Source organism: Sinocyclocheilus anshuiensis, unplaced genomic scaffold (genome assembly GCF_001515605.1).
Source record: "Sinocyclocheilus anshuiensis isolate Anshui unplaced genomic scaffold, SAMN03320099.WGS_v1.1 scaffold3378, whole genome shotgun sequence".
Classification (NCBI taxonomy): Eukaryota; Metazoa; Chordata; class Actinopteri; order Cypriniformes; family Cyprinidae; genus Sinocyclocheilus; species Sinocyclocheilus anshuiensis.
This window is the reverse complement of record NW_015540832.1, coordinates 112,960-124,134: the sequence shown is the minus strand read 5'-3', so window position 1 is coordinate 124,134 and position 11,175 is coordinate 112,960. Positions and strand designations below refer to the sequence as shown.

The window sequence follows — 11,175 nt, the reverse complement described above, 5'->3', positions numbered from 1 at the left end:
ATATATATACACATATGGTGGAGTTTCTGTACAGCATCATGGGTAATGTAGTTTTTCACCAAAATTCAGTAAGACATTTACAACCTCGTAGCACACAGTAGGTCTGGGTTTCACTTTATTTTAAGGTGTCCTTGTTACAGTGTACATATACGTTTAAGTACTGAGTAATATTAATTAACTACATACTATATGGTTAGGGTTGGGTTAGGGTTATTTGAATGTAATTATGCATAATTTATTATGGTAACACTTTATTTTAAGGTGTCCTTGTTACATGTTACTATTATAACACTTAATTCTGCATAATTACAAGCAACCTAAGCCAAACACTAATCCTAACCCTAACCATACAGTAAGTACATGTAGTTAATTAATATTACTCAGTACTTAAATGTATATGTACACTGTAACAAGGACACCTTAAAATAAAGTGTAACCTTTATTATTGTAATAGTAAGTACATGTAACGTGTAACAAGGACTCTTTAAAATAAAGTGTTACCTCGGTTTGTAAATTGTTGTTAAAAATGAATTTCCCTATGGAGAAAATGATTGGCATTTTTACTTCCAGAACCCGACTGTAGCACTCTGTTATGTATTATCCCATGTTTAATATATGTTCATATGTAATAATGTAACATAGCTAATATTTATTTCATGTCCCGCAGTGAGGAACATGATGCCATCATTTAAAAATGGGGCCAATGAGGAAATACAGGCTAAAACACAAGCTAGTCATGATCTGAAGAGAACGTTTTCACCATAACGTGGTTAATTTGCATATGAGACAGTGTCTGGTTTGATTATTGATTATTCTGTTTTTTTGTTTTTGTTTACATTTCCAGTTGTGAATACTTGAACAATACTTGGGAAAAAAAAACCGTGTTTTTTTTGTGTGTGTGTGTGTCTAGTCCAGTGTAGTCCTACAGGACATTTTAATGAGTTTGGACTAAACATGGCGTTTAAAATATGCTCCTGTAGAAGTCTTCTTAAAGACATATCAGAGGCAAAAATTATTTGGTTACAGTTCTTTTCTTTTTTACAGACTTTTTTTCTTTTCTTTTAAAGTTTATAGTATTTTTGTATAAAAGTTCATGTTACATTTGTTTGAAAAGTGTTGATTTTGGTTTCATCATGTATGGTAGAAAGAGTGATCCAAATAATGAGATTTAGTCTAACTGTGTGGACTGCATGATGTACAATAGAAAACATTTTCCTAATAATGCATAAAATAACTGATTAAACACAGTAACTACCAAAGTATATACTTTATTCCAGGCCAATTTTAAAGTAATATACAAAAAAAAATAAAGTAAACAGTTAATATATATTCTGAACAGTTGCACACTAAGCAAGCATAAAATCATGTTTAAGTGACATACACATTTTAGTCAATGTTCTATAAACGTGCAATACCATCACTGTACCCACAATTCATAAAACATTTTGTTGCACTGCTCTCTCCAACACTGTTTTACCCCACTAGAGTCTGCCATCAATACTATATTTTCAAAAATATATTTCTCTTAGCTTGTCTTTTTTTTTTCCTCATCACTTTTATTTTCTCTATAACCTCTAACTTTCATTACTATGGCCTTTGTAATAAAATGTGACCATAAACATTTTGCTTACCGAGGCAATTGAGTTATAAACCTTAGCGGTATATTCACCCCAACAGACCACAAATATTATACTGATAAAACTTCACCTTTGTTAAGAAACAAAAAATCAGTACAACACACATTTAGTGTACGGGCCAGTTATTGAGCCATAATCATGTAGTGTCAAGGTATCCATATATTGTAAACAAGAGGAAATATTCATATTACTGAATTCAAAGCATCTGCAGCAAATTTGTAAAGGGCAAAGTCCCTGTAGTGTTCTGCTCTTGTGAAATAATGCAAACCTAGGTAACCTGCCTAATGTGTCTTTAGTACTGACATCAGAACCAGCATAAGAGGACCTGTCAAATCTGGCTTCATTAGAAATCTCCTCACAAATCAATTAGACCTTTTCTCATTAGCTTATGTCTTACGTGTACATAAAAGTATAATACATTATTTTTTGTTGTTCATTACTAAAAAAAAAAAGTCTTTGGAAGCCTCCTGGAAATCCTGACAGAAACTAACATAACTGATTGTTTCCATAAAAGTCTACTCTATCATTCATACCCACAGTTACCAAATTCGAATCCAAGCTAACAGCTAATCTTCAACACATGCTCATCTATCCATCTAAACATATCAGAACCTTCCTCTTCCTGCCCGATATCCATCTCGGCACCAAACATCATCAACATAACTGGCACAGACTCTACTGGAGCTCATATCAGAGATGTCTGTCTGTTAATCAAAGTGTTATTTTGTTCATTGCTTTTGGATTCAAAAAAAAAATCTGAGATTTTCAGTAAAATACGCCAGTAAGCAACAACATATCGACTGAGATACTAAAATCGTAAGATAAAAAAAAGATATCTTTAACAAAACCAAGCGATCCCCCTCTCAGATTGCTTATGATGCAGCAGAAATGATAGCGTCCATCTAGTTCATGTACTATAAGGCAGCTCTTAGAATAGTTGTTCTGTATAAAACTGTATAAAACATCAGATTTGTTCTTTGATCACACATGAATGCCATAACCCTCAAGAAAACAGAATCAGGCTTAAATAAAACTAGCACACAAAGAGGCTAGGGTTCTTTAAAGAAAAAAGAAAAAAAAAATCAAACCCTAATTCCCAACATAACATTTTTTATAAAACCTTTGAAAGAAATATACTTTGATTAATGAAGTAAGTCAAAGCAAACGTCAAATTTGATTATGATCTCTAGCGTAAAAACGACGGGAACATGTTTCAATTTTTTTGTCTGAAGGCACTTGATTACACAGTTTCTAGTGTGATATGCTGGCACAGCCAAGCAGCAGTATTTGTTTAACCAAAGCCACACGTTAAAACCCTTACCATTTAGACCTTTCAATCACAATCCCATTACATACAGATGACCTCCTCATCGCTTTTTGGTTTCTCAGGCTCTTTACTGTACGAGGAAAAAACGAGCTGAGATCAGGGATGTTCTGAGACGGGAGCTGCAGTCACAGGAGGTTGCGCTAGGTTGATTTCGGGGTTCGTCTGTCTTTATTTCTCTCTGAGCCCTCTCGGCCCTGTTCGCCCAGCGAGGGGAGAAACGACACTTCGCGCACACAAACTCACATTCACATACTTGTACAGCCGTGAAAGAGATTTGGGTACTTGTGGATACTTGTCTGTTCATGGGCCAGCCTTGAGGATGCAGACATGAAAAAAGACATAAGAAAACAAAAAGAAGCCCAAAAGGACCAAAGGTTAAAATACCTCTGCTTTTAAAACCAATTCGGCCAAACGTAGTGAACAGAAGATAACGAGAAAAAAAAAACGTCCAGTAGAGTGTAATGTCTTTCTTTTCTCAACTCAAAGCATCTACACATCCTTCACAGATTGGATTAGGCAGCAGTTCAGCATGTTGGAAGAGAAGGCGTAGTGCTGGATGCAGGTGCTCTATAGCCAGGTTAGAAAGTTCTCCTTGTCGATCTTGGTAGCTGCCAGCACTGACTCCATGTCGTTGAGGATGTCAGAGCTCAGGGCTTCCTGCAGGCTGGGCATCAGCTCCTCGCCCTCCACCACCATGCTCTCCCCCTCCAGGGTGCCCAGGTCCACATCTGTGCCCGGGATCGCGTCTAGGTAGTCGGGGAAACGGCTGGGCTGTGTTGCCATCGAGCTGGGACCGAGGCTATCGCCTGAGAGCGAGACGGTTGCTCTTAAAATGTGCTGACATCATGTGTGTGGTTACATTGAGTACTCTTGTTGTGGCGTACCTGTCTCCATCTCGTCCACGCTGTTGAGGAAGTCGTCAGGAGTGCGGGGGACGCTGTAACTGCTCATGCTCAGGCCACTGTCTGTGCTCTCGTCTCTGGAGTGATATGTCCCACTGCACAGGAAAACACCAGGCCACAACTGCTTAGACAAATCGAAACTGCGCACATATGTAAATTGTACGCTTACACTATTCGTTCAAAAGATAATTTGGAAAAAAATGAATACTTTTATTCAGCGAGAATGCTTTAAATTGTTTAAAAGAGGCATTAAAAGACATTTACAAAGATTTTTACAAAGAGTGTTACAAAAGATTTGTATTTTAAATGAATGGTGAACTTTATATTTATTAAAGAATCCTGGGGAAAACTGATCATGGTTTCCACAAAAATATTGTATGTATATGTATATGTATATGTATATGTATATATATATATATACACACACACACAAGCTTAAAAAAACAAAAAAATATATAAAAAATATAAATCTTAAAAACACCTCAAACCTTTGAGCAGTTTTATACAGTGAATATAAATATACTTTTTCCATGATTTTTTTTTTACATATATGACTAAATAAATAAAATAAAAAACATTATTAGAAAAAATTATTTATCCACTACAAAGGTGTCAACAAAAAGCAAAATATACAGTGCCATTAGGTCAACACACACTTGATTATTTATTTTTGACCACAATCCAAACACAAAACAAGCTAAGAGAATATAACAACAGATGAATGGGGAAAAAGTTAGCAAAAAGAGTGTATCATCTTTTTTATTAAGTAAAAGTTTCTTGAATCTCAATACACAGAGAATCACAATATTATTAAGTAGGTTGAGAAAATGATAGTATGAAGAGCTGTGGAGAGTGTACATAAGCTAAAACATAAGTATGTTTTGATTTGTTTAAATCACTTGTTTTAAACACCCATTTGTGTTATTTCAAAATTTTGTTGAATATAATTTTTTTTTATAGCCATTGCCTCTTAACTTGTGTAGATTTATCCAGAATAATTGCTAACAATTATTGCTCATTCCGCTAGTAATTGCTTGTACTACTCGCAGTGGCCATCTTTGAACTGCCTTTGATTGTAAAAGGTGTTGTTTTGCTGGTGGTCTCTCTATAAATAGCATGCAGGCAGTTCAGTACAGAGTGCTCAAATAAAGATGGCAGAGGACATGCTACAGTGAAGGAAAATACAGCAAGTTTCTTCTAATTAAGAGAATGAAATGTGGCTTCAGTGCATGAGAGCTGCTGGATGAATGAGCTCTTTGTGAGCGCAGCAGAGGTGGGAGGGGGGACGGCCTTGTCTAAGACCACATGTTCTCACAGGCCGCCTTGTTATTCACATCAATCCCTTATCTGCTCTCATGTAGGAGAGATTTATGTGCTTGACCGCCACTGGAGGACGCAATTCTCTGCAAAAGCAGCTTAAGACTTGCTTTCAACAGCTTCTCCAGCAGGGGTCACCAGTGAGTGTCACTCAAGTAAAAAAATGAAGGAAGAACAAAATTTAACAATTACACAGAGTTAACAATGCTCCTCTTGATTTTACATTTTTTCCCTTTTTCAACATCCCACCCCCCAAAACAGACAAAGAAAAAAAAATTGAAATTGAAAGATTTGTTTTTTTCAATATTAGTTTTCATATTTGAGCTGCCAGATTTAGTGTTAACTGATATCATTAAAATAAGGGTATTAGATATCAATGCAGGTGGCTTATAAAATTTTAAACAATTACAATGCATTCTGTATTTAAAACTAAATGAAAAAAAAATAAATAAATGAATTTGTGCCCATTTTTATTCTTATTTTAATTAGTTTTAGAATCACGCAAATGTTTTTGATTTAGTTTTTAGCCAAGTTTTATGTTTTACATATGTTTTAGAACATTTTATAATATAATATGTTTTTAGTAGGAAATATGTAATAATATTAAAATAGGCTGTGAATGCAATTTTATGATGACTGAGCGATTCATGATAGGATTTTCAGCCACTACATCAATGCCTTTAAGTGTATTTGAAGGCCTATCTTTATTGGTCTTTTAAATGAGCTGCTTCTAGCTAGAGCCGGTAAGATCTCTGAAGTGAACAATCATCGGAGGTCCAAACTTGTCAATTCCCTGCAGTTGGCAAGAATTCAGTCAAAATGTGCACCAAAAAAAACACACACACACACACACACACACACACACACACACACACACACACACACACACACACACACACAGCAGCCAAACATCCTTTGTGGGAAGGTTCATTGCCCTTATGTGCCTATTAACTGGTAAATACTACCATGTGCAAATGCAAAGGTGTTCTTCTAAAAAATTCTTGTATGACTGCAGTCCCGCAGTTTGATGCATAATCTTACCTGTTCAAGAACGGGTCAGAGCTGTTGGTGGTCATGTTACGTGAGTCTTGTCCCATGCTGGGTGAGGACACAGGGTTTTGAGTGCCGCCATCCTGCTCCATGCTGGTCGGCAGCTGGTTTCTCAGGGCGAGCTCCTGTATACACGCAAACAAAAGAATGTGTGTCAAAGTGTGAAATTCATAAAGTGAGCAGACTGGGTTTGCAAGAACGGAAGCTTAACGCAAGACATAATTAATGATTTCAGTACTGAGATGAGAGCGGATAAATTTTTTCTGTTGAAGAAAAAAAGGACAGAACAAACTATACTGGTTTTTGCTTTCAAACTACGCACACGTACGCGAAACAGTGAGTGAGGTATGGGAAAGGGAAAAAAACAACGAACTTAACCTACAAGTTTTACTTCGTTTCCTGCATCACCCACTTGAGTGAAATAAAAGCCTTTCCCATCCAACAAGTCATGAGTTACAAATCTGGTTATCATTTGTCAATGGATTGTGCAAGATTGTCTGTCAACATTGTCTGATTTCTTAAAGCGCTTTAGTCATCATTTAGTTGCAAATGATTAATTTAATCACATTTTATGCTTTATTGGATAGGACAGTAAAGAAATGACATGTCCCTCTGTTTTGGCTGACATCTTTAAATTTAGTTTTTTATTAAGCACTGAGTCAACACCGTGTTTACATTCCAAAGCAGGGGCAGCTGAGCACAACCTCCTCCACCTCCCCATCTGCCAACCTCTCATTTAATAGCTCACAAAAACATACACAGCAAGTATCTCTACTTCAGATTTACTCACCCTACACAATATGTACTGAGAAACAAAGTGCAACAGGTTGCTTTGAGGTGCAAGGTGGACCAGACCTTATGCCAATAATCTGTCAAAACAACCTGCACAATTATACGATACGGTACATTACAAACAAAAATACACAACATGAACAGCGAGTACACGCGGCACAGATTAGGCTTGTTTACGCAGCAGAACACTATGTGCCCACCTAGCATGTGAGGACAGAATGTTCTGACAGGTGTGTGTGTCTGACCTGGGGTCTCTGGCGAAGGAGCTCTTGTTTGATCCTCAGTCTCTCTTTCTCCATCTGGATCTGCTGCAGCCTGATCTGGTTGTTTCCACCCAGCACTCCACTCTGTGGACTGGAGGGCAACTGGGAGCCTTGCTTCACTGGAGCACTCTGGGAAATTCGCTGCTGGTTCATAGCTGAGGACACAAAATCGATTACGTTATGATGCTTCATTCTATTATTGATTAGCATTAATTATATTATATAGTTTATATTTAAAAGCAAATATACTAGCACTAGAAAATACAGTATCACATATGTAAATAAAACATAATACTTTTAATTTTTGGCATTATAGTGTTACTATATTGTATGTATAAGCACTACTGAAACGCATTATTAATCAGAACCCAGGACGTTAATCATAATGTGTGTGTTTATGAAATCTGAATATACATTTATAAATTAAAATAAGCACTTACAAGTCTGAATTTATTTAGTGAGTCATTTATCACTTTCAGAAAGTTACTACATATTCAGATTTACATCTACATTTTCCATATTTAGACCTATAGATGTGTATGTATATGTGTGTATTTACATCTATGTATTTATATGTATACAGTGCTGTCAAACGATTAATCGCGATAATTTATTTACAAAAATGGATTTTCTAATTTTAAATTCATTTTTAATTGATATAAACACCTCAGATTCAATCTCCAGTCAAAAAGAACCATTCATAAAATCTGTCACTAAAGGAGGTAGTAGCATTAGCCATGTATACGATATAGGGTATAAAAAGGCCTAACAATGCAAGTGAATGGAGCAATGCGTATCGCCACAGACGCAAACACAGAAACAAATGTTTTGGACAACAGGAGGTGGGGTGTTACAGTAATTGAACCAATGAAAATGGCTGTTTACTTATGCACTGAGGCCACCAGTGACAACAAAGCTGTGATGGAGCTGGCGTTGTCATGCGCGAGGGAGCCCCGTCTTCCCTGCTTATCCTCATCACCATTCAATCAGAGTGTGTTTACACTACCTCAGGCCTGAATGAGTCTCCGTTCTCCTCTCACCATGGGAATCAGATCAGAGACTCACCATGCCTCACACACACACACACACACACACACACACACACACACACACACACACACCGCAACCACCATCCCCCACACTGCCTGAGGCGTGGAAGAGTGTGTGGGAATGTATACGAGTGCCAGTGGGGGAGTGCGTGTGTGTATGTGTGTGTGTTTGTTTCTCTTTAAAGACTCTTATCTCGCATAGATAGGGGTCTATTGAAGCTGAATGGTGGAGCAGTAATGGCTGATCTCAGGGTAGGAGTGACCAGTTAATACAGCCTGATATCTTGCAGCCAGATTTGTTGCGTCTGTGAACGGGAACACAACAAAAAACTCTTGATTCTCAGGTCTGGATTTCCCTGACTAGTCTGTACTTGACTGCTGTGGGTTTCTCACTTGGGAAACTCCATTCCACAGCACAAAGATGACAAGAACACACAAACAAGTCTTATCCATGTGGCAGAATGACTCAAGTGTTGCATAGGTTTGTGCCACGGACGTGTTCTTCAACGAGCCAGCAGGAGGAGGAGGAAATGTGCCAGAGGAACACAATTAAAAAGAGAGAGTGAGAAAGATAAAAGCTCTGATTGACGTACACTAGCTCTGGAACACATCCATCCAGTAATAAGTCTTTATCAGGCCATCTCGCAAAGCTGCCAGCCAATAGCAGCTCCCCTGTCGTTTGCAGGTGAGACCGAAGGGGTGTTGAGAAATGTCAGAAAACGCAGAGCCAGGACCTTTGAAGCCTTTGTAAATATTTGCTGGCTGTCGATTTAACAGGTTTATTGTATAAAAGCAGCACTCAAATTGCGTTTCCAGTTAAAGGGGTCATATTATGCTTTTTCACTTTTTCAACTTTAGTTAGTCTGTAATGTTGCTGTTTGAGCATAAAAAAGATCTGCAAAGTTACAAAGTTCAAAGTGCACTTCAAAAGGAGATATTTTATTTAACAGAAATCACTTTTCAAAAACTACAACGAACGACTCGTTTGGACTACAACGCATATTTTCCGGGATTTGTGATATCACAAATATCGACGAATGGGACGAGACCTGGTTGAGCTGCACTAGAGAAGGCAACGAGTGTTATCACTATGTCGGAGACACGCTGGCTTTCCCAAGGCAGACGAACTTAGTGGTTACAATCATCCGGGTTTAAATCGCGCTCAAATTGATTTGATTTTGACGCAGTATTTACACTGAAGCTCGCAGGCGGCTATGGTAAGGGGCATGATATTTCCCAACCAGGCGCCGAGTGGTGCCCAATCACAACACACACTGGCCCAGCTAACCAATCACAGCACATTTCGTATTTCAGAAGGCGGGCCTTCATTTGATACAGGAACTATTGGAGCCGTTCATGCCAGACTGGGGAGAGAGGTGTTGTAATAATGTAAAATATGTGAAAAATAACGTGTTTTTTTCGAACAACCTAGTATGAGAGACTGTTCTAGTACACCCCCAAAACAAAATCAAGACTTTGTAAAAGAGCATAATAGGACCCCTTTAAGAGATAAGCACATAAATCAGAGGAGACAGGGAAAGAGAGTCAGTCAATCTGTGTCCAGAAGAAAAGCCTCTCTATATCTTATCATACATAAACCTCAGCGGGCCACACAAAAGCAAGCTGTGAGCTGCCGGAAGCCAGCATGAGGAAACTCAGCTGTGACTAGAGTGTAGTAGGAAACCAGTTGAAAGCAAGATGGAAGCCGTATCACTTACAAGTAGAAACAGCAGGTGGTATATTTATACATCAAGACTCGGAGACTTTCACAGTTATTATTAGTGATTACTGCAGTGAGAAATGCAAATGTGTTTCCGTTATTCACACTAAGCTACTCAAGTAATATGTATCGCAGTTATGAGTCATTAAAGTGCTTTCTAGTAGGTCCTTGGCTTTTTCTTTTCACACACACTGTGTTCTTCCAATATGCTCACCTTATTTAACCACAAATACCTGATCATTTATCCAATCATTTCACTAGATTACACTTGGAATCCTTTTCACTCTCGTTTCTTTCACCAAAAAAGTACTTGAAACTTTGATCACACTGGAGACACATTTGAACAAAAGGTGTTCACGCCATGTCTGAATTACCATAATTACAATAATCAGATTTGTAAAAAAACAAAACAAAACATTAACTTCCCAGTAGAATTCAAAATTATAACTTGTAAACTCAGAATTTTCTGAGATGTCTTGTACCACGTGACTGCTGCAATGTCATGAAGAAACTCTAAAAATGTCAGTGGCTTCAGCAGTTTTGATAAATAATTCCTATAATTAGCTATTGCTAATACCTTAATAATGCAAGAATAATCTAAAAATAAATGAAATACATACATTAGTGTTCTATACGGATCCCCGCACCTGACATGCAGGAAAAAAAAAAATAAAAAAGTAAATCATGTTAATCGTTCTATCCCTCGTTTTACTAAATCGTGCACACAATTTACTAATTTGTTCTCTCGCTTTAAGTAAATTTTGCACTCGGTATAATAATGTGCCCTCATTTTTAGTAAATTGTGTGCACGAAATAATTAATTCTACTTCCCATCCACATTCTCATAAACCTGTTGCTGCATAAAACAAGGGCACAAACGTCTCAGGTTACGTATGTAACCATGGTTCCTCGATTCGACACCTCGGTGTGGAGGTCGGGGAAAAAAGGCAGGCTCCGGCGCGGAGGTGGTGGCTTAACACGCAGAAAACGCTCGTCTAATTTGCTTTTCTCAGCGGGCCACTCAATATTTAATTTGGCCACGGCATGAGTTACCACCTGCAACAGTTCCTCATACTGGGGCGAATCCTCATCGACGCCCACCACATCAACCTCCTCGG

General features: G+C 37.8%; 1 protein-coding gene and 1 pseudogene across 2 annotated transcripts in view; one reads left to right on the top strand and one right to left on the bottom strand.

Annotated features, from left to right (window-relative positions):
• LOC107687362 (porimin-like) overlaps positions 1-692 on the top strand; it is a 7,728-nt pseudogene extending 7,036 nt beyond the window's left edge.
• An 874-nt stretch (positions 693-1,566) lies between these two features.
• The window catches only part of LOC107687356 (transcriptional coactivator YAP1-like), a 64,646-nt gene continuing 55,037 nt past the window's right edge, over positions 1,567-11,175 (bottom strand). For both annotated transcript variants that reach the window (XM_016484634.1, XM_016484635.1), the window contains 4 exons: positions 7,271-7,443; positions 6,225-6,358; positions 3,849-3,961; positions 1,567-3,770 (listed from right to left, as the gene is read on the bottom strand). In XM_016484634.1, the coding sequence (XP_016340120.1) occupies positions 3,532-3,770; positions 3,849-3,961; positions 6,225-6,358; positions 7,271-7,443 (659 nt within the window). In that variant the 3' untranslated portion in view covers positions 1,567-3,531. The remainder of the gene's footprint in view (positions 3,771-3,848; positions 3,962-6,224; positions 6,359-7,270; positions 7,444-11,175) is intronic.